At 57.7% G+C, this 23117-nt stretch overlaps 1 protein-coding gene across 1 annotated transcript in view; it reads left to right on the plus strand.

The window, feature by feature from the left end:
- The window catches only part of SORCS2 (sortilin related VPS10 domain containing receptor 2), a 469283-nt gene that overhangs the window by 418778 nt on the left and 27388 nt on the right, over window positions 1-23117 (plus strand). The window contains exons 10-14 of the mRNA XM_065877287.1: window positions 2094-2240; window positions 7289-7391; window positions 14154-14230; window positions 19847-19938; window positions 20865-20972. Coding sequence (XP_065733359.1) covers window positions 2094-2240; window positions 7289-7391; window positions 14154-14230; window positions 19847-19938; window positions 20865-20972 — 527 coding nt within the window. The remainder of the gene's footprint in view (window positions 1-2093; window positions 2241-7288; window positions 7392-14153; window positions 14231-19846; window positions 19939-20864; window positions 20973-23117) is intronic.

Below are 23117 nucleotides of genomic sequence, written 5' to 3' on the forward strand. Positions count from 1 at the left end.
TGGCCACAGCCCAGGAACACCTGCAACCACTTGAAGCTGGAAGACACGAAGAAGGATCCTCCCTGAAAAACTTCAGAGGGAGGGCAGCCCTGCCAATGCCTTGGTTTTGGACCTCTGACCTCCAGACTGTGAGAGAACAAATTTCTGTTGTTTTAAGCACCAACCCCCCCACCACCACCAGTTCGTGATGCTTTTGTTACGGCAGCCCCCAGGAAGTGAGCACAGCCATGACGGGGGCAGTTATGTGACGTGGGCACATCAATGCCGGAAGCCAGTACTCAGCTGATCACACCCTCCCCAGGGAAACGCGGCCTGTTACTACCTCTTCTGGGATGGGAGGGTCCGTGTCATTTACTGCTGAGTGTTTTCACGGAGACCAGTCGGGATATAAACGAGCGCTTTCCAAATAAAGCAAGCCATCACTGGGCAAATCAGCAACGTGTCTGCCCCCAGGACATCAGGGGAGGCATCTAGACTCAGCACCGAGCAGGCCAGATGCCCGCCCCCTGGGGATGCCTCAGGTGAGCCAGAGCCAGAGTGATGTCACCATGAGTGAGAGAAGGGGCTGCGGTCCTCCTGCCCCTGGGGCTGTCCCCCAGAAGGACCATCCCCTAATCCTCATCTGTGGAGGTGAGGGCCAGACCCCTGGTCTCCAACCCAGAGAGAAGCATCCTAGCAGAAGACACAGGCAAAGGGGGATTGAGGTTATAGCAATTGGCAGATGGGAAGATTTTCCAGAATTCTCCATGGGGCCCACTGCAATCTCTAGGGTCCTCACACGTGGAAGGAAGGGCAGAAAAACACACAGAATCGTGGAAGAATGGCCAGGGAGATGCTGTACCGCTGGCTTTGAAGAAGGAGGAGGGGCCACAAACCAAGCACCCCAGCACCCCTAGACACGAGGAAAGACAAGGACACGCGTCTCCCCCGGAGACTCCGGTTGCTTTCAGCCCGGTGGGACCCGTGTTGGACTTCCGGCCTCCAGAGCTATAGCACGATCAATGTGTGTAGTTTAAGCCCCTCTGTCTGTCACCTGTTGCCGCAGCCACAGGGGGCTCGTACACAGTTCACTGAGCGTCCGGACCTCTGGGGTCTGCCCCGGCTTGCTCCCCACCTGTCAGACACTTGGCATTGAGGCTTAGGAAAGCACCAACCTCCTGGAGTCTGAGAATGTAATGACATGGCACATCAATTCCCTTGCCCGCCACGTAGAAGGCACTTAACAACTGTGTATTATCACTCGTCACCCTTGGCCGTGGAACTTCAGGTAAATCCCACAACTCAGCCTCAGTTGCCTTGGCTTCATGCTATTTATAGAGCAGCAAAAGCTGCTTCGGGCACACGGGGGCTCCGAGGAACTCAGGCCACACCAGCGGGCCTCGGTTACTGGGTCCAAGTCTTCCGTGCCCAAGGAACTTGCCAAAAAAGTTCATTTCTGTGGAACCAGGAGGTTGAACAATTGGGAATTGCCGATATCTGACGCTTTCTTGTGCGCGAACTCAGTAACCGATTATGGGATGTGTGTGGTCACTGCCCTGGGCCCCTCAAGAAACCCTGAGAAAGGGGGCACAGGGAACTTCGACCCCCATCCAGGGCAGGCTGGGGCCGGCACGGACCCTGTCCTCACGGTCTGGCATCTGCGTGTGGCATCTGCGTGTGGGGCTGAGCTGAGGCCGTCCCCGGAGGAAAGCCCAGAGCGACTCCATGGGTCCAGGCCCTGTGGGTCCACTGGGAGGGAGGCGAGGGGCTAGGGCTCTGAATCAGGAGCTCCGGCTAAAGACAGCGTGACCAAAATGCACAGGCACCTCGGGGACCAGGGCTCTGCTCGCCGTCCAACAGCCGGGGTCTGAACCTGGGAGGACAGCTCAGTGTTGTGAAACGCACTCGGAATTTGGGGTCAGACAGTACCGGCTCCCAGTCAAAGCTCAGGCCAGCGTCTCTGGTCCCTTTTCCCCCGCAGACCCACTTGCCTCCAGGGCGTAGAGTCAGCTTCAGCTCTGGGCTGTTCTTGGGGTGAAATGAGGCCGTGCACACAGAGCTCTTAGCGAGGGGCTGGGCAGGCTTTTGCCATCCTTCTTGTACTTCTGTCCCAGGTCCGAGGGGTGAAAGGAGTCTTTCTGGCGAACCAAAAAGTCGACGGGAAGGTGGTGACGCTTATAACCTACAGCAAGGGCCGAGACTGGGATTACCTGAGGCCTCCCAGCACAGACATGAACGGGAAACCGACCAACTGCAAGCCTGTAAGTGCCCTGCTCACTTCATACACCTTCCCCGGGGTGGGCACTAGACGTTACCTCAGGACCCAGGGGTCAGAGATGCTGATGTCTGAGAAGGGCCATCTGGGAGATACGAACCACCTATTTCTCTGGGCATGGTGGAGAGGGCCACATGGAACTCCTTGCTTTACAGAAGAGTTAACTGGAAGTCAGAGAGGGGAGTGTATCAGTCAGCTCCTGCCACAACAGTGCTGTGTAACAAGCCGCCCCAAACAGCAATCACTCTTCTCGAGATCTGTGGCAGGCTGGGCTCGTTCATGCACCTGGGAGTTGGTCGATTTAGGAAGGCATCTAGTGTTCTCCTTCTGGGACCAGCCCAGGCATATTCTCAGGCAACAGTGGAGGTGCAAGAGAGTGAGCAGAAACATTGCAAGAACACTGCAAGCCTGTGTGCGCATCTGTTAAGCCCTGTTGGCCAATGTCAAGGGCCAGGAAGTACACTCTGTGGAAGTGGGGGGCTGGATAAGTGAGGGGGAGCCAGGACACAGCCCAAATGCCATGAGCCCTAAGCCAGTCCAGCTATTCCAAGGGTGCCTTTCTACATGAATATGAGTATAGGCTGCCCCAGTGTCTTCACTGCCTTGGGGGTGGAGAGGGCTGGAATGCCCTTTTCTTCTTATTCAGTGAACTCCTACTGACACCTGAAAACCCTGTCTAGATGTCCCCTCCACTGAGAAGGCTTCACTGGGCACACTTACTTCTATCTCCCCCTGGCTTCGACCGGAAGTCCCTCACAGTCAAGGACCCCCATCCATTGCTGTGCCTCTGTAACTGAAAGAATAACAGTGCCTATTTCACGGGGATAGTCATGCAACAAACGCGTAAGGGGACCTACTATGTGCAAAGCACTGTTCTGGGTGTTGGGAATATATCAGCGCACTAAACAGGGAATAATCCTGCCCTCTTGAGATCTGCCTGGATCTTTGCAGGGCCCCTGAAGATGGTAGGCACCCTGCCTGGACAGCCACTGACCACCCGCCAGGGCCGGGGTGGGGCTCTGTGCTCTCCGGGCAGAGCCTCGGCCTGGGCAGTATCAGTCCCTCGCTCCCTAACCTCACCGACTAGGGGCCTGCGCTCGGCCTCTACGCAAGCCCCCCTCCCGCTAATAACGGGATAATAACACCTGTCGACCACCGGGGAGAATTAATCACCTGCCCCTTGTAAAAGCTCTTCTGAGAAAAAAAATTGCTGTGAAAGGGCTAATTTTCGTATCATCATCGACAAAGTTAAGCCATATTAATCTGTCAAAGCAAGTTCTCGCTAAAAATAGATTCTTGTCTGCAATTATGTAGCTCAGCGAGGAGATAACCTTTCAAGATTTATGTCCTGGCCTTGAAATAATAAAAGTAGGGGTCGGCTGGTAAGCGCGTGGCTGCAGGCAGGCCCATCACGCTGTGTGTGCAGACCTGGCAGCAGCGGGTGGGGTCATGCCAGGTGGGCAAGCGTGGCCCTTCTCCTGGGTTTCTTCTCTGGGTCCACTCAGCCACGCAGCCTCCAACTGCACAGGGCAAGCTACACTTGAGGGTTTCTTTCTCATCAGAAATGTGATTCCTGCTTATTGCCAAATACTTGGAAAAAGCAGAAATGTATAAAAAGGGGTATAAGTTACACCTGTAACCACGTCACCCAGAAGTAATGGTCATCGGGCATTTTCCTGGTCAGTCACGTTAAAAAGTCCTCTTTGGGATCCTGACACGTGTGTGATTTCTGAGTCTTCCATTTTTCTCTTAACTCTGGGTCGTGAAGGTTTTCCCGGGCCATTTGGCCAGCTCTCTGGCTGGGGAGATTTCCTCCCAGTGACAGGGAATAGATGAGTGTGGATCAGACCTGTTTTAGGGTGAGAAATGGCCCTTGGAAGACGGTTTTGCATCTGTTGACATATGGACTCAGAAGGAAAACCCATTCGTGTTGCTGCCCGTGGTAACGCTTCTCAGCAACCGGGCCGAACTGAGCGGTGGGGTGTCCGGCGGGGGCGGCTGGCGGTGTGGCCCTCCAGCCCTCCGGCAGTCTTTGCCACACGCCTCTTGAGAGCACCAGCCGGCCCCTGCATGTAGAGGGGCCGAGAAGGGGGAGCCTTGGGACAGTGTGGGCCTCCCAGCTGGGTCCGCGTCACATCCACCCAAGCGCTGCAGGTACCCGGGCCACCCCACCAGGACAAGGCATTCAGCACCCACTCCCCGGGCACCAGCCTGTCCTCGAGGTCTTCCCACCCTTGGCCTGGGTGTCCTCAGGGGACCCTGCCGTGTCTGACTGTACACCCCAAGAGCAGCCTGGCACTCGATGCTTCCCGTCCCGTCACGTGTGCAGGTGCCCAGTGCCCTGGGGGTCGGCCTCTCCAGCCCTGCCTGGCCTTCCACGCCCTTTATCAGCTCAGCTCAGTTGGCTGGGCCTTGCATCCGCTTGTCAGGTACCAGCAGGGCACCCGCTACAGCTCCAGGACCGGCTGGAAGACACCTGTGTGGCCCTCCATGGCGCCAAAGGGGACTGCAGCTCTGTCTGTGGGCCACTGCCGACCGCAGGGGACGCTGAGGAGTGTTCCACTTCTAGCTGCAACAGGCGACCAGCAGTCAGGACAGAGCAGCAGTGGGCTAGGGAGCGGGAGGGGCAGCCAGGTTCTATGAGCCACAGCCTCAGACTTCCTCTGTTCACTGCACGCAGAGACAGGGATATTGTGTGCACAGCGCGTCCGGGAATGCGGAAAAGGCTGGTTGCAGCCTGGGGAGACCAGACCAGAAGGTTGGCCACTCCAGGCCCCGCCTGGCCCCCTGGGACCTCTGGGGCACCAGAGCGGGGCCATGCCTGGGCCGGACCTTCTCAGCCCGGGAGCGTGCCAGTGGGACACAGGAGGGCGGGCCACGTCCCTGCCGAGGGTCCTGTTCCTCCTGCCGTAGAGCTTCCTTCTGCAGGTAGAGACTGGCCCTGCTCAGAGAGGTCATGGGCACCCCTCCCCCTGGACACGCCCTCCCCATTACTGCCTGGTCGTTGGATGGGCGAGGGGGGCCGAAGGGTGTCACCACAGGTATTAGGTCACCAACCTGCTTGTCAGCTGTAAGAGACCAAGAGAAATCCAGAAGGGGGGACAGCTTAACCTTCCACAATGGGTCAAGTTTGTCCCGTTCAATCCAGGTGTTCCTGGATGGGGACTCTCCTCCGGGGTGATTCCGTGACCAGGCTCCCCCCTGCCACGGGGCCCTGCCATCTTCAGCCTGGGGCTCCCCAGGCTGCCCCGGGGAGGGTCTGTAGCCCAACCAAGTCTGCTTCAGAAGGGGCCTCTTTCAGCGCGTTTTGCCACCTCTTACTTTGTTTGTTTTTCGTAGCTTGACTGAGGTACCAATCACATCCCATGCAATTCACCCATTTAAGTGTGCAATTCCGTGGTTTCTAGTATCTTCACGAGCTGTGCAACCACCACCGTAGTCCATTTTAGACCATTTTCATCACCTCAAAAGGAAACCCTGTACCCTTTAGTCACCACCCCCCATCTCCCATCCCACCCCCTGCCCTGAGCAACCACTAATCCACTTTCTGTCTCTATAGATTTCCCTGCACTGGACATTTCCTGTCATTGGAACCATACAGTATGTGATGCAACAAATACATTTTTTTAAAACTCTAGTACAGACAAATAGAGCCCATCGCACACTGGATCAGGCCCTGGTGGCATCTGACCGAGATCCATATCCAACGTACTGATCGGTTTCATTTTTAACTTCAGATAATCTGTATAAAACATACTCTGTTCACGGACCAGAAGAAAGTGTTAAAGAAACATAAACTGTAGAGAAAAAACATCTCTCGGGTGGATTTCGGTAGACAGTAGAATATAGCAATGACCCTGGAGGTGTGGGCAACAGGCAGCTCCGGCTAATGGCTGGCGGGTCACTGCCCGGTGCCGTGTCCGGTGGCCTGGAGGGAGCTGTGCGGAGACCTTGGGCCTTGTCCCGTGCCCTTGTGGTCTACTGTGGGTGTGACAGAGGGACTGTGGCCTTGAGTCACCGAGGCCAGGGGAGAGGAGACTTGGGAAGGTCAGTCCAGAGGACATATCATTCTCAGCTCGTCTGTTCCCTGGGGATCCCCCAGCCCCAGCCAGGGGAGCTGGCTGTGGCCTCTGCCATCTCAACAGAGGGTGGGGCTGCAGGCAGCTGGGGTGGAGACAGATGAGGGGTGTGGCAGCACCGGGCAGGAAACAGCTGGTGCTTCCTCGTCTGGGGGCCGCTGGCCCAGTTTACCTGGAAGTACCAGACCGGCCACGGGGCTCAGAGCATGGACTTTGGAACCAGGCAGCCTCAGCTGTGGTCGCAGCCCCACCACTGCCCTGGCAAGTTGCTTAAGTGCACTCTGCCTCAGTTTCCCCATCAACGCAGAAGGAATGATGGTACAGATGCTGAGAGCGTTCAGTGACGCACACCTTGTAAAGTACCGGTGCTGGCCCAGAGGCAGCCGGACAGCAACGTGAGTTGCCGTTGGATGTCTTATTACAACCAGTGTCTCTGCCCCTCCAGCCAGGGCACCAGCCGGGGCTGCGTCAGGGCTGCACTGATGCTTGTGAGTAAACTGGGCTCTAGCGTGCCCACCTTACCCCCTGCCTCTCCCATAGGGCGCAGGGCTTACAGGGTGTCCCGCAGCTGTTGCCCGATGCCCAGGCTACCGTGGTCACCTAAGAGGCCCCCAGTAAATGTTCTGGGCGGATGAATGGATGAATGAACGTGGGCATGGACCGTGCAGTCTCCCTCCCGGAGTCTCGTTCTGCAGCCCAGCTCTGCACTCAGGAGCCACGTTGGGGAGCCCACCCTCCAGCACCCAGGCTGGGAGAACCCTCCACTGGAGAAGCCCACCTGGCCGTCAGCTTCCAGGAAGCCTCCTTCCTGCCCTCCCCCGACCCCTCTGAAGCACTCCTGACCCTACCTTCACAGCCAAAAAGCCACAGGGGTGGATTCAGCCTCAGCCTTACTTTTTCTCAGGTCACTTCTCCCTCCCAAGTGCTGACCGTGGCTCCCTCTCTCCCCCCGCAGCCGGACTGCCACCTGCACCTGCACCTGCGCTGGGCCGACAACCCCTACGTGTCAGGCACTGTGCACACCAAGGACACCGCCCCCGGCCTCATCATGGGCGCAGGTAAGAGGTGGCCATTACGGTCAGGAGCCATCACTGCCTGCAGGACGCTCCAGTTTCAAGGGTAGAACTTGATGGTCACGGGCCTGGGGCCATGGTGTATCCACTGGGGGCAGTGCCACAGTACCTCCAGGAAGCCAGCTCACCTGGCACATCACCCTGAGGGGTGATTGCATAGCCCAGAGTGGGCACCTGATATGCATTGACTAAATGAAAGGTGGATGGATGATGGATGGAAGGATGGATGGATGGATGGAAGGATGGAAGGATAGATGGATGGATGGATGGTTGGAAGGAAGGATGGATGGATGGGTGGATGGAAGGAAGGATGGATGGATGGATGGAAGGATGGATGGATGGATGGATGGATGGATGGAAGGAAGGATGGATGGATGGATGGATGGATGGATGGGTAGATGGATGGGTGGGAGGATGGGTGAAAGGAAAATTGGATAGTTGAAAGAATGGATAGTCAGATGGCCCAATGGATAACAAAATGACGAATGAATACATAGAAGGATGGATGGATGGGTGGATGGATAGATGGACGGGAGGACAATTTGCATCATGGTTGACTTTTATTGGTCCCTAAAGAAGGTTCTAGTTTAGTGGGGAGAGAGAGACACATATACAACTAACATAAGGGGGGAAAAAAGAAGTATACATTGTGATTGTGTCTGTCTACCCCATTAAACTAGAACCTTCTTCAGGTATCACTAAATGTATGCTGATCTAAGAAAACTCTAAAATAAGGTTTATGTGAGTTAGAAGAATTATTCCAAATAAAATCACATGTTTTACAAGTCCATTGCCAGGTAGCTGCTGGCGTCTGGTTTTCCTTTTACCCATCAGCGTGGGGATAGCCTCACCAGCTCTCAGCAGCTAAGGCCGGGGAAGTGTCCCTGATGCCATGGAGACAAAGGCGGGGAGGACAGGACCACGTGCGTCGTGTCCACAGTCGCTACAGTGGCCCTTTCTCCCCGGCCAGGCCCTGAACCCTTCTAATCACCATGACAACCCTGAGAGGTCAGTACCCCTACTTTATGGAGCCCAAGGAGAGGGAAGACTTGCCCGCAACTTGCAAGGTACCATCAGGAAGCTTGAGACCCACCCCAGGCTCCTCAGGGAAGGGCAGCCCCAGCCCCAGGAGGGGCTGCTGTGCCCCTTGAACCTGCAGTAGGCAAGGCTCTGGGGCGGGCCCATCAGGCCCGCCACTCATCCGGGCTGTGGAACGGCCAGGCTGAGGCTCTGCACAGCCAGGGTCCAGATGGGGCGAGTGGCAGTCGGAGAGACAGTGTCTCTGCCCATCACACGGCGGGGACCACCAAGGCCTGGGCCGGGGCTCACAGCTTCCTGAATCAGGGGCTCCCTCCCTCTGTCTACTCCAGCACCATCTGCGACCCGGAGGATTTGCGCCCCAGACCCTGAGCTGGATGACGCATCCGCCCCTTCAGCAGACGTATCCCAGCACTGAGGCCCAGGCCTGGCTGTGTGTGAGAGCGTGAATGAGTGAGTGAATGAGTGTATGAATAAATGAGTGGCCATGCTGAGATGGCAGGAATGGCCTTCCAGGCAGAGGCGGGAACGTGTTTTTCAGAACGACCGAATCAGAGCCCATGAAGGGGTCGGGAGGTGAGATCCCCTGTCCGCTCTGTGGGTCTCTGATGGCGGGAGACCTTGGCTATCCGAGGGGCATCTCCCGTTATCCTGGAGAGGGTGGCTTTCCAGTAGGGGAGCGAGCGACACAACCAGACAGAGAAGACTGCAAGTAAAGCCTTCCGTCTTCTGAGCGTCCTGTTCATCTACGGCCCCGGGGGGTCTTAGTCAATGACTGCGATTGGGGCGGGGTCTGCCCGCTTCAATGACGGACGTGCGTCCATCAGTGAAAAATCACTCATCAGCCTCGATTTCAGTGCAGCTCATGGGGCTCCAGGTCCCTGCAGGGACGGGCTGGGTTGCCCATGTCAGACACCCCCTGTCCTGTGGACTCTGTTCCCTGGACCTGAAGGCGATGGTGTATTTTTTTTTTAACATCTTTACTGGAGTATAATTGCCTTACAGTGTTGTGTTAGTTTCTGCTTTATAACAAAGTGAATCAGCTATACATATACATATATCCCCATATCCCCTCCCTCTTGCGTCTCCCTCCCACCCTCCCTATCCTACCTGGCGTGGACATATATACACTACCAAATGTAAAATAGATAGCTAGTGGGAAGCGGCCGCATCCCACAGGGAGATGAGCTCAATGGTGTATTTAAAATGCATGTTCGTGATGGGTTGAAACCCCAAATTCTTGACCAAAGTACAAAAGGCGGAATTTCAAATGTTTCCACCGCTCAAAGGCCTTGAAAGCTCTGGACGACCATTCCAGCCCCCCAGGGATGCTGTGAGGCTCTGCAGGAGGTTCACTTCATTGTATGCGAGTCACACGGAGAACGGGGAGCGGAGGGGGTGACCTGGCAGCCTCCCTCCCTCTCACTGTCCCCCCAAGGGCAGGATGCTACATTTATATTTCATTCTGCTGCTTTTTCATCCCGCCCTGGCTTTCCTGAGATGGATCCATCCATGCAATGTGGGCCAGTTGAGGTGTAAATGTTTTACATCCTCCGCTCCAGCCCTTAGCGTCTGCTGGGAACAGAGGGGAAGGTGGAATGAGCTGGGCTCCCTCGGGCACCGCTGCGGCCGCTGAGCGGCGACCAGTTTCCCACTGGCGGTCCCCACAATGGGCTGGACGATGTGGCAGGAGCAATGGGGCCACGTGACGGCCTGTGCCTGGCTGAGCTTCCCGAGGCAGCCATGGGCGATGGCTGCCTGTTTCCAGGGAGTCTCTCTCCTGATCTCCCCGCCATCCATCCCTCATTCCACCCTGAGGCAGGCAGCTGGGAGTTATAAGCCCGAGTTTCTACACCTCCAGCCGCTGGCCTTGGGCATTTACTGGACCCTCTGAGCCTCAGCTTCGTCACCTGCAAAACAGAGGATGAAACCTCCATCGTAAGGCTGATTTGGGGATCAGGTAGAAAGCATCAACACCAGGTGTGTTTCTACAGGTGGCCCTGTCATTTGAACAGTGGCTGGACACCACTGCCCTTCTACTGGGGACCTGCCCTCCGGTTCAGTGGACAGAGGCCAGACCCACAGATGGATGTAGAAAATGGAGCCATGACTCCAGTGAGAAAGGGAAAAGGATGGTTCAAGAAGCAAAGACCAGAGGCTTCCCTGGTTGTGCAGTGGTTGGGAGTCCGCCTGCCGATGCAGGGGACACGGTTTCGTGCCCCGGTCCGGGAAGATCCCACGTGCCGCGGAGCGGCTGGGCCTGTGAGCCATGGCCACTGAGCCTGCGCGTCCGGAACCTGTGCTCCGCAACGGGAGAGGCCACGACAGTGAGAGGCCCCCGTAACGCAAAAAAAAAAAAAAGACCGGAACTCGAGCTTCTAACTGCCAGGGTCTAGAAACAGCCATAGTGAACCCAGAAATAAACCTAGCAGGCCAAGAGTGCCAGCTGGAATGTTCTTCTTGACTGGGCGTGTCAAGGGGATGCGTCCTGCAGAGGTAGCAAATCACAGACGGATGGCTGAGACAGAGGGCGCCAGGCCCAATTCTGACTTGGGCCTTTCCAAGCTCTTGCCCTGGGGCTCTACACCTCCCTGAGCCTCAGTTTCTTCATCTGTGAAATGAGGGTAATAATCTCGGACTTGGGGGCACTGAAAGGTCTGATGCAGGTGGAAGGCCCTCCCTGCCCCACTGCCCTGTGCCCGTCCTGGGCCACCACGCAGCACACGCTGCTTCCGGCTCCTTGTCTGGACGTGAACCCTCAGGACCACACAGAGCACAGGCTGCAAACGCTTCCCGGACGCCGGTTCTGACAGTCACGTGACTGAAAAAACCTTGAGGGGCCGGGACGGGGCGCTCGGAGCACCCCCCCCACCCCCGCTCTGTGCCAGGAAGAACCCCGGGGCTCCCCGGAGGAGCCCAGCCTGCTGGCCCTCCTGCAGAGTCCCTTCAATCCCATCAATCAACCTCATCAATCCCAGATGAGAGGCCGAGGGCCGGGAGGAGGTCAAGAGCCGACCCGAGGCCCATCAGCCAGGTGGGGTCATCTGGGCCCTAGAAGCCGGGGACTTGGCAGCACCCGGAGGACCAGAGGGGCGGTCCCCTTACTCCTGTTCCAGCTGCCGCAGGGCTTGCTCCGCCACGGTGGGGGCCACGGTGAGGGGTCCAGGCCACCTTCCGCTTCTTGTGTTGTCTCTTTGCTCTGTTCCGGCCCTGAGGCCTGAGCCACTCCGCAACCTGAAGACCGAGGAAGGAGGGAGAGGAAATGCAGTAAGTGAGCACTTACTGTATACCAGGCCCTGAGAGCACAGAAGCGGGGTGGAGGGGTCGGGGGGTCGGGGGAGGAGGCCCAAGGAGACCCCAGAACAGCCTGGAGGGGACGTAGAGGGAGGCCTTTCTTAGTCTCATCCCCAGGCCTCAGTTTCCCCTCCATAAAGTGAGGGCACCAGCCCCCGTGTTCCTGCAGAGCCTCCCACTCTGGTGGCCTGTGGATGCGTTCTGTGAATTTCCCCTTAATTTTCCCCGGTGCCTGTTAGGTGACCGGCAGCCTGACAGCCTTGGTAGACGGAACAAGGAAAACAGGTTGCGTCACTCAAAAGACAGACATCGCACCCCTGAAATCATGGGCTGCAGATTTGCCTGGGACGTTGAGCTGACACTGCATCGTTTGCCACACGGCTTCTGGGTTTGACGCGCGGGTCCTGGCGTCCCTACTGGCGTCTGGAAGGATGGGGGGATAAAGGGCTCGCCTTCCTTCCTCTGCCCATGCCCAGCTGTTGCGTTCATTCACTCCTCTCCCTCTTTTCATTCAGCAGCCTTTCCTCGGCACCTTTTGGTGGCCAGGCGGGTGGAAGGGAACCCAGCTCAGTACCTGGCCCTCTGCCCCACCTCCCCTGACTGACCTCCCCTCCCACCTCCGTGCCGGTCCCTCTGCCTGGCACACCTGCCCCTTTCCCTTGACCGGTGGCATTTGTCTTTTGAGACACAGAGCAAAGGTCACTTCCTGCGGGAATCTCTCCTCATTTCCCCTCCTGCACGGGTCCGTTAGCTTTCCCTTCTCTGCTTTCACAGTTCCCTGGGCTCGCAGGCATCCTGGCTCTGTGCACAGTTGCAGGGCATCCTTCTTTCCCGGCTAGGTGGAGAGCTCCCTGGGAGCAGGCACATGGTTACTCAGCTTGGATTCCTCACAGCTCAGCACGAGGCTGGGCAGAGAGCAGCCACTCAGCAAACACTGATGACTGTGTGGCAGTGGGTGAGTGGGTGGCATGGATGAAAAAGAGACAGATGTGTGGATGGAGGGATGGCGGATGGACTGATGGATGGACGATAAATTATTGAAGGGTGGATGGAGGGATGGCGGATGGACTGATGGATGGACGATAAATTATTGAAGGATGGATGGAGGGGTGGTGGATGGATCGATGGATGGACGATAAATTATTGAAGATGGATGGATGGATGGATGGATGGACGATTTGGTGGTTGGTTGGACCTCAAAAAAAGGGCAGGTGCACAATCCCTCTGCCACTCGCCTTGAACTCACTTTGCCTCATCTTTTTGAGGATAATCCATCTCCTTTGGGATTTTCCAGTGACATCTAAACCTGGCTCTGGAAGAGAGACTCCTGACAGCACCACATGAATAAGTGTCCAAAGTGCAAGTGGTGCACACGTTGCCCAGGTCAGGGGCTCCGGGAGAGAGTCCAGAATGGCTTCAGTGTTCTCATAACAGGTCCCCTTCATCCCGGAAGCTCAGGCCCCTGGTCCCTGCCATCACCATGTGGGCACAGCGGAAGCCTGCCCAATCTGACCCATCAGAAAATCCCATTGTCCAAGACCCTTCCCGGGAGGCTGTTTAGGGGCATCCAGCCCAGCTCAGAGACCACCGAGATTGTCCCGCAGCTGCGTCTTCTAGGTGGCCATCTGTAGGGGTCCACTTAGACTCAGTTTCCTATCTGTAAGCTGGAATCACCTTGGATGCTAAGTGGGGATTCTTCTCCCTCTGGCAGCAGCCCCAGGATTAAGTGCCAACCCCTCAGAGTGGCCTTCAAGGCTGGTGACCCACCTGCCAGGCTGGTGTGGGTTCAAGTGAACCGGGACCCAGGAGGATCCTCCTGGCTGCCCAGCTGGCTTGGTGCCCACCTCACCATCCTCCCGAACATCCCCTCAACAGACATTTAATGAGCACCTACTTTGTGCTTACCCTGCCTCCCACCTGGACTGCCCCAGACTGCCCTGGACCTGCCTCCGGCCTCCCCCGCACCCGGCCCCCAGGGGGTCTCCAGACGCAAGCCCAGCCATGTCCTGCCGCAGTTCCCGTCAGGGGCTGCCGTGTCCCCACACTGCCCACCCGGCCAGCATCCTCTCTAGCCTGTCCCCGACCCCCACTCCATGCTTTTTCTTCCTGAATCACACTTGTCACCGTGGGTCCCCCTGAAGCCCCCAGGCTCTGCCTGCACCTGGGCTCAGCCAGAGCTGCCTGAGGCTGGCTTTCTCTGGGCAAAGTTAATCTTTTATTGCTCAGACTAGGACCCGTAGTGGTGACAGCAGGAGGGCAGAGAGGGGCATCCACCGGTGGCTCTGGTGCTGGGAGGTGTAGACCCAGAGCACATCAAGCACCAACCTCGTCTGGGGACCTGGCTGCACTCAGACCTTGGTAAGGGGGAGAGTGGCCGATCCTAAGAGCAACGCTGCCACTTTGCTTCCGGACCAGGTAACCTGGGCTCCCAGCTTGTGGAATATAAAGAAGAAATGTACATCACGTCAGACTGTGGGCACACCTGGAGGCAGGTAAGGTGGCGGGGGGGGGCCCGGAGCCCACCATGCTCACTCTGCCGAGGCTCCTGGGAGAGTCTGTTCCCTCATCCCCTCCCTCCCAGAGGAGTTCCGAGACACACTTCTTCATCTTCCCCGGCCTGAGGGGCTGCACACAGCTCCCTTTAGCAGATGTTACATCACCATCTGTGAAAAGAGAGCCCAGGCCAGGCTGCCCACACTGCTGCTGTTCTTTCAGCAGCCACTGCTGGAGAATTCCAGATCTGACGCATCTTCCCACGGTCAGACAGGTTACCGTGAACATCGAAGCAATGGGGATCGATGCCAGGGACGGGCTGGAGGTGCTTTCCGGCAGGAAGCCACACGGGGACTCAGAAGCTTGGCTGAGCCCAAAGGCCAGGAAGTGGGGGCCCCGAGGACAACCCCCGGGTTCCTGGCAGGGGCAGCTGCTGAGTGGATGGCACAGACTTGGGAGAGAAAGAGAAAATGGGGAGGAGCAGGTTTTGGGGGGCCACGGTGAGTCTGGGTTGGGCCTCCTGGGACACATCCATGGGATGGTGATTTGACGCTCAGTGTGGCCCGAGAAAAGGAAAAGCAGGAAAGGGAGAAGAAACAGGAGAAAGCAGTTATGCAGGGAAAGGCCCCCAGCACTGGGGGGTCACACTGTGAGGACCCCTCCCTGCTGCGCCCACATGTGGCTCAAATTCTCAGACTGGAGGGTGGGATGCTGCCGGCCAGTGGGTGTCACGCAGAGCAGGGCGGGTGGGGAGCAAAGGCTGACGGTCCGGCGCCCTGTGCAGTCAGGCAGCCCAGGAGCCGAACCCACGCGCTCTGCCCCAGGAGAGGCCCCGTCGCCCTCTACCCTTGCTATTTCTTTCCAGCAAAAAAAAAAAAAAGCCTCATCTGGTCTGCCGGCTTCATGGAGTGACATTTTCTACTTTAAGAAAATGCACTAAATTTTCGTGTGCATCTCTTTCGGTGGATGTAAGAAGCTCTGTTTTCAGGTCAATTTTTTGCACCCCTGAGTATCCCACTTAGAGCCCCCTGCCCAGGTACCACACTGGACAAATGTTAACCCCCAAAGTGTGAAGCTCACCTGTACCCTGGGTTTAAAGCCCTGGCGTTTTTTAATAATATGCAAGAAACAAGGAATTTTGAAAAGGGCAAAAGAGATTTATTGTGTTATAATAGTCCTATCTCACTAAAACTAGTGAAACATGTCTAAACTTTCTTAAAGGTCACCACCTGTCCACTGATTAGAGAAACCGCCCCCCTGCTCCCGGCTTGTTAGACTTTACAGACCAGGTGAAACAGAAGAAAAAGGTATTCACGGTGGCCACTTTGGTCAAGCAATGCGCTTAGGCTTCCAACTTGGGAACTTGTCAGAATTAAATGGGAGAATGTCTGTTCGAGACTGAGCTGAGGTACCCATTTCTTCCCCAGTGATGGGGGCGGGCTGGGGGAATGGGGGGGCTCGGGTGCTTGGCAGAGGAGCGGGGGGTGCCCGTGTGTGTGCGTGCCTGTCAGAGGGAGGGCGATTACTGGTGGGGGGCAGTAGGCAGAGGCCAGGGTGGGACAGAGGCACGAAGGCCAGGCGACCAGGTGAGCTCAGGCCGGTTTGTCAAGGATGCGATGAGCTGTCTCTACAGGAAAACTCTTAGATGCCTGAGGGATGTGTCATTTTATTTTATTTATTTTTGGGGGGAGGATGTATCATTTTAAAAACATGACTTCCCTGGAATGATCAAAACATAGAACACATTTAAGGAGCCCCCTCTAGAACTCAGGGCGTGGGAGAGAAAGGATTGGGGGACCCCTGCCTAGGCGATGGTCAAGGCACAGAAAACCATAGCAAAGGGTGTGCAAAGACCCTGTGGTCCAGTGGTGGGTGTTGGAGCCCCCTTGTTCCTGAGTCCCAAGCTAACGAGAGTGGAGTTGCCCATGGGGGTCCCCTGGGATGGCTGGGAGGCACCCCATCTCCTCAGTGGATGGACAGGACAAACGCCCCCCTGCCTGTCCTTGCGGGAGGGGGGTGCAAAGCATGTGGGGTCTGAGCACAAGTGAGGGTTGAGCACACGTTCGGGGCCGCGCCCCGGAGCTAAATCCTGCTCGGGGGCAATCCCAGCACCCACTTCCGGCTTACCGTTCACTGTTCCACCCCTGCGGATCTCCCCAGGAAGGGAAGCGGGTTAGGCCCCCAGCGGAGTGGGGAGGAGGGCTCCCACCGGGCGGGTGGGCAGAGACCTCTGCAAGTTCAAAGGCAGAGACGGATGTGCTTGCGGCATGCCATGTGCCTCTAGGACCACGTCACGGGACCCAGCGTGGTTTCCACCACCCTGCCCGGCAGCCCGGAGGTCCCAGGAGGGATTCTAGCTTCTCTCTGAATAATCCCCGGGACAGAGAGCTCACTGTTTCCAGGAGGAGAAGACTGCTGGCTGCACCTCCCCCTCCGCGTCCCTCCCCCAGGAAGCTTCTAAAAGGGGAATCTGTTCTCCTCACTCCCCAAGCAAACCTCGGTGTCCCCCACCATCTACGGGAGGGAGGAAGTCCCTACCATCGGCTGACCCACGGGCCCTGCTGCCCGGCCCACCCACGGGCCTCTCCATCTGCCCGCAGTTCCAGCCCCAGCAAACAGCTCGTGCCGCCCCGCCACTTGGCCACACTGCTCTCTCTAACCTCCTCTGCACACGCTGTTTCCCCGCCCGTAATGCCCTTGCCCCGCCCAATGTGCTGTGACCCCCCCCACCCCCACCCCCGGGGTGCCCACTGGCTCAGGTCTCGAGTTTAACTGGAGCACATCATTCACCCCCAGAACACGGGCTGGGAGCTCTGTACTGTGGCAGAACCTGGGCTGGGCAGAGAGGGTGGGTTCGATGGGCTGCTTGTTGGCATCTGAGTCACTGGGTGGAGGTGGTCTGTCTCCTTGCGACGGGGCGGGCGGAGGGCGCGTGTTTCCCCGGGCTATGAATTTCTGGGGCGTTAAGCTTTCATTTCTACCTCTGGCTCCCAGGACCCAGACAAAGGACCTGACACACTGGGTGTGTCTGACGGGTGGAGAGACGGGGAGGGGAATTGTGCAAAGTTCTTCCCCACGGTACCTAAATCCGCACGACGTCACCTCCCTCATCCAGGAGGTGCTATCTGAGTTAACGTAGCCGCAGGCAGCACACTTACCCAGAGTGCCACCCAGAGCACCTGCCAGAGCTTAGGACACCCAGGCCCAGGGACTCCTCTGACCCCGGCAGGCGCGGCCATGGAATCTGGGGGGAGGGAGATGCAGGGGTGGATCCGGGAGGTCCCAAGCTAGTGCTCTGGGCTCTCACCCCACCCTGCGACCTCGTCACTCGCAGGACACAGATCCTCCTCCTGCTGAAAATGTCCTGCTCGTGGCGACAGCAGCTCCTGGTGGATGTGGCAGGCGGTCCATCAGAGACCCGGGGTCTCTACCCTAGTGCTGCCAGTTGCTAGCTATGTGGCTGCAGGCAAGTCACTGTGTGTCTCCGAGCCTCTGGTCTCTCTTTGGAAAATGGGGAGGTGACCTCTGAGCGTGGTTGCTATTAAACAAGGCTCTGTACGCACAGCAGAGGCCCCCGTGCCAGTCACCCAGTTCTCCCCTCCCCCGCATCAGACATGTTTAAGGGCACAGTTCGCAGGTATCCAGGTCTCTTCCACCATTCTTCGTAAGGGACCTCTCCTCTTTGGTCAAGCCAGAAGGGTTTCCTAGAGAATTCCTGTGACCAGCGGGAAAGCCAGCAAGATGATGAGAAGGTGGAAATATCTGGGGAAGAGCTTTGCAGGCAGGGAACAGCACGTGCAAAGGGCCTGAGACGTGTTCAGGGAAAGGAGGCCAGGGTGACTGGTATACAGGAGGTGGGAGAGTGTGGGCAAGGGCCTCTCATACAGAGCCCCAGTGACCAGGAAAGGGTGTGGATGTGATTCTAAGGGCCATGGGGGCCATTGGAAGGTTCTGGTGGGGTTAGGGGGTGTGGGGGTAATGGGATGTCAGGGCTGAGGGCTTGGCCTTGAGGCACCACCAGCTCTGCTGAAGTTCCCGTTCCTAAGAGGTGAGGCCTCTGCTTGGGGTCCTCCCCGAGTGCCTCCCGCTGGCTCTGGAAAAACAGACATTCAGACAAAGGAAGACTCGAGATAGATCAGGGGGAAGATGCTAGTTAATAGTTGTGTGGGTGTGTGTGGGTTTTTTTTTTTAATGATTTCCCCGTTCCTGGTCGCTCATTGCTCTAGAACAGGGTCCCTGGGGTGTGGGAGCTTTCGGGGCTCTTTCTGCCAGGGCAAGGGCAGATGCAGCCTCGTTTGGGTCTACATCTGCTTGGAGATGCACTTATTCCGCCCTCGCTCGGCAGGCACCAAGCCCTGCAGCAGCTGCCTCCCCGGCCCAGGAGGGGCCCCAGAGCCACAGGCACAAAGGCCTAGCCAGGCCCCTGTGCGGAGCAGCTGACACCCGTGAGCGCGCAGGCCCCGGCGAGGAGCTGTGGGTGTGGGGTCCTGGCTCCATCCCATCTCCCCCTGAGTTCCCCTGCACCCCTGCTACAGAACCCACAGGCCCTGAGACAGTCAGACAGGGTGGGCGGTGAATGGGGCCCTGGCCCACCGCAGGTGGTCGTGATGGGGCCACGTCCTGTAGACGAGGTACAGGGTTGCAGGGGACGTGGCAGAGGGCACTGGTGCCCTTCTCTGTGTGGAGTCAAGACACAGGCTGGCCGTCTAGGTATCTGTGTTCATGGAAGATCTAGAGGGGGACGCCCGGTGTCCTGGCAGGACTAAAGAGCCACACCCGGCTCTGCCACCCACCAGCTCTGAGGCCTTGGCTTGGCCCCCACAGCTCCAAGCGTCAGCTTACTCATCTGTAAAATGGGACCCCATCCCAGGGCTGTTTGCAGACAAGCGAGGCCACCAGAGGTATTTCCTCCTGCAAGAGCCCTGTCCAGGCCACTCGACCTTTTGTCCCCTGAGGACTTGGTGGAGATTCACTCATTCACTCGTTCATTCATTCATCCCCCACACACTCCCTGAGCACAGGCAACCCCAGCTGTGAGCCGAGGCATGTGCCGGGCCACAGAAAGGATTCAGAGGCAGGACCGGCCCTTGAGGAGCTCCCTGGCTGGAGGAAACAGTGACAAATTAGTGCAGTAAGTGCTGGGGCAGGGGGCCCAGAGATGCTCCCCACCCACCCTGGCATCAGAGAGGGCTTCCTGAAGGAGGTGGCACATGGAGTATCTTAATGTCAAATAGAGGTTTGCTTTTACTGGTGACGCGTATCCTAAATGCTTTTCTAAGTTCCACTATTTCTCAGCCTCACGTGTCGGCCTTTTTGGTGTATGAGGTTTTCCTTTAGGCAGGACCACCTGCAGTGTTTATTTTTCTCCCTTGTCAACGGTCTAGAAATCGCCATCTGCATCCATTCATCCCGCACGTACTGAGTCTGGGTGGTTGGGGGAGCATGGGGATGGCCTGGGGACACCAGGAGCCCTCAGGCCAGCCCTGCCTCAGGGAACCGGACTCTGTTGCTGCCCCCCAGGCAGCGTGTCGGCAGTTCTGCCCCACTGGAGAGCGACCCCAGACCCTGAACAACCTCCGACCCTCCTCAGACCCCCCACCTGCTGTCTTCTGCAGGTATTCCAGGAGGAGCATCACATCCTCTACCTGGACCACGGCGGCGTGATCGTGGCCATCAAGGACACCTCCATCCCCTTGAAAATCCTCAAGTAAGGCCATCGGGAGCCAGCGCTGGGTGCAGGGTGGTAGGGGCTCTTTCTCCCCACCTGGGAACCCCTCAGAATAGTCCCCAGTCCCCCCACCCAACAGCTGCTTCTGGCCAGGCCTGGAGAGGTGAGGAAATGGGGAATGATGACCCAGCATGGTCGGGTGGGCCAGAGGGAAGCCTGGGGCTGTGAGGAGGCCCCCACCCACCTCATCCTTGGGAAGCAGGGAGGGCTTCTCAGAGGAGGTGACTTTTATGCATGGACAGGAATTAGCTCAGTGGAGGAGGTGGGGTCAGAGAAGGAAGCCAGCAGCGTGTGCCCAGGTGAGAGTGGGGTTGGCATCAGCTTCAGACAGGTGAAGGTTTATTGTGGGGAAGTGAGGGCAGATACGAACTCTGGACTTGGAAGGCAGAGCTGGCGGAGCTGCCAGGAAGCCAATATCACTTTAGTCTGAAAAAGATCTTTCTGCACTGCAGCTGGCTGTACTGATATGCCTCACTGAGAGATAGTAAGCTCCCATCATTGACCTGGCAAACCCTGGGCTGGCCTCGGGCATTGGGTGGGGCTGACCTGGATGTGTCCAAGGCCTGGATAACTGCAATTCAAGGGGTACAAAGCAGCTTGGGACCCAGAACACACACCCAGGACTCCTTGACTGTGGTGTCACCGAGCAGATGTGGATGCCATCTGCTGGTGGTGGGTGGCTGCTGTGACCTCCCAGGAGAGCGTGAGGTCAGGGATCCTCTTGTGGCCGAGACACTGGACTGGCCCTGGGGTTGGCCACTGCTCTTGCCTGTTTTCCCGGCCGCCTCAGCTGGACAGCTCTGGTCCCTGGGCATGGGCAGGGCTGGGTCCTGCGAGGCAGCTCATCCCGGACACAGGATGTGTTCCCACCTGCCCCGAGGTGGTGACTCCCCTTCTCTCGGCAGGTTCAGTGTGGACGAGGGCCTCACCTGGAGCACGCACAATTTCACCAGCACCTCCGTGTTTGTGGACGGGCTGCTGAGTGAGCCGGGGGACGAGACGCTGGTCATGACGTGAGTGCCCACGGGAGGTGGGCAGGCAGGTCAGAGCCGAACCCCAGGCGGGCCGTGGCGGAGGGCCACCGTGGGCCTTGCTGCTCTAGGCAGGTTCAACACTGACCCCCAGCCTCCTCGCTTTGACTTCCATCTTCACACCTGCTTCCTTCTCTCTTACCATCTACTGTTTCCTCTCATCCTCAGCCACTGGGAAGTGGCCACTCTGTCCTTAGTCAGGGACATTTGTCACCTGCCCACAATCACCTGCTGGTGAGGGGTGGAACCAAGAGTCAAGGGTCAGCTCTGGGTCACTGTCCACTTAACCTTTCAGATGGTGGTGATGGTGGTGGTGATGGTGGTGATGGTGATCGTGAAGGTGATGCTGTGGTGAGGGTGTTAATGGTAGCGGTGATTATTGGCTATCGGCACCTGTGAAGAACTTGTAGGCACATGGCACAGAGAGGACCTAAGACCCAAATGGGCCAGTGAAGGGCAGATCCAGGCTGTGACCCCAGCCCCTTGACCCTGGCTCAGGTCAAGCGCATCCCTGTTCAGAGTGGCTCACAGCCCAGGAGCAGAGCCTGAGCAGGTGGGGATTGAAAAAGGCACCCAGGGCTTGACTGTGCCCTGTGGCCCCGCTGGGGAGACAAGGCGCTCACCCAGAAACCACGAAATGAGGGTCCGCCTTTGGAAGCCTCCTTCCTGGGTGATTCGCCCGTCTAGGCAGAGCTGATTCACAAGCCAGCGTGGGGCCTGAGACTCTGCATTTCTAGCAGCCCCGCCGATGCTGTGCATGCCTGGCTGCACTGGGTGCGGGAGATCGGGCCCTGTGCGCTCTGCTTCGCTTTTACTGATGACGCCCGTACTGGGGAGAGCAGTGTCCCCCCAAATCCACGTCCACCCAGAACCTGTGGATGTGACCTTACTTGGGAACGGGGCCTTTGCCGACGTGCTTAGTTGAGATGAGGTCACACAGGTGGAAGGTGGGCCCTAATCCAATGATTCGCGTCGTATACGAAGAGGGTTAGGGTTAGATACACAGCCACACCGTCACGTGAAGACGTGGCAGAGGCCAGCGTGATGCGACCACAGCCCAGGCACGCCTGGAGCCCCAGGAGCTGGAAGAGGCAGGAAGGACCCTCCACTGGGGCCTGCAGAGGAAGCCCGCTCTGTGAACACCCACATCGCAGGTTTCTGGCCTCCAGAACGGTGAGGAGATACGTTTCCATTGTTTGAAGCACGAGTTTGTGGACATGAGTTAAGATGGCCCCAGGAAGCCACCCAAGGCCCCATGACTCTTCCCCTCATGACAGCCCAATGTAGGCCAGGGCCACTGACGCTGGGAGGGGACCCGGCACTTTGGACACCTCGGTCTCTGGTTGGCCTCCCAAGTTACTTCCTCTCTCCCCCCAGCAGACTTTGAGGAAACTTCCAGGGGGCAGGGCTGGGTCTGAGTCTCCAGCCCAGGAAGGCTCCTGCTGTAGCAGTAGGGAGTGAAAACAAGTAAGAGTTTCCCTTGCTCGCTCCCGGAGGACTGCGGAGGGAGGGGGCGAGCTGCTTCCTTATATGGGGTGAGGGTAGAGGTGTGTCCGGGGGTCAGCTGGAGGGGTGGCTTAGGAGGTTTGCCCACCCCTGCTTTTGCTCCCGGCTCTTCAGAAGTGGCAGTTGGGTTTCTGGTCTTTCTGTATCTTGTTGTCCATAATTTGCCCCAACTGGGCCTACACACAGTTATTTTCAGTCCCTTATAGTTTCTTTGTATTTTGTGGCTCAAGGAGACGATTGTCCAGGTGCCAGCACTGCAGCAAAGGGTCCCAGGTCCCAGCCTATCTCAAGGCCAGCCCTTCTCCAGTCATTCCAGCCCGGCCTGCCATGTGCCACCCTCTGTCTGGGCACCAGGGACCCCAAGGACCCACAGAGCTGGTGGCCCAGGCAGACAGATCAAATATAACCAAGAGTGACATGGTTCCTCGTTAACGTGAAAGATGCTGATACAACAGGGCCAGCCGGCTGAGGGGCTGGGGGCTGAAGGGTCGCTTTTGGGGTGGGTGGTGATCAAGGAGTCTCGGAGCAGCTGACCTTTGAACCAGGACTGGGCCAGTGAGACCCAGGCCCAAGGACGAGCTGTGGGTACAGAAGGATTGATGCTTTTCCACGTGAGGATTT

This window comes from Phocoena phocoena, chromosome 5 (genome assembly GCF_963924675.1).
Source record: "Phocoena phocoena chromosome 5, mPhoPho1.1, whole genome shotgun sequence".
Lineage (NCBI taxonomy): Eukaryota > Metazoa > Chordata > Mammalia > Artiodactyla > Phocoenidae > Phocoena > Phocoena phocoena.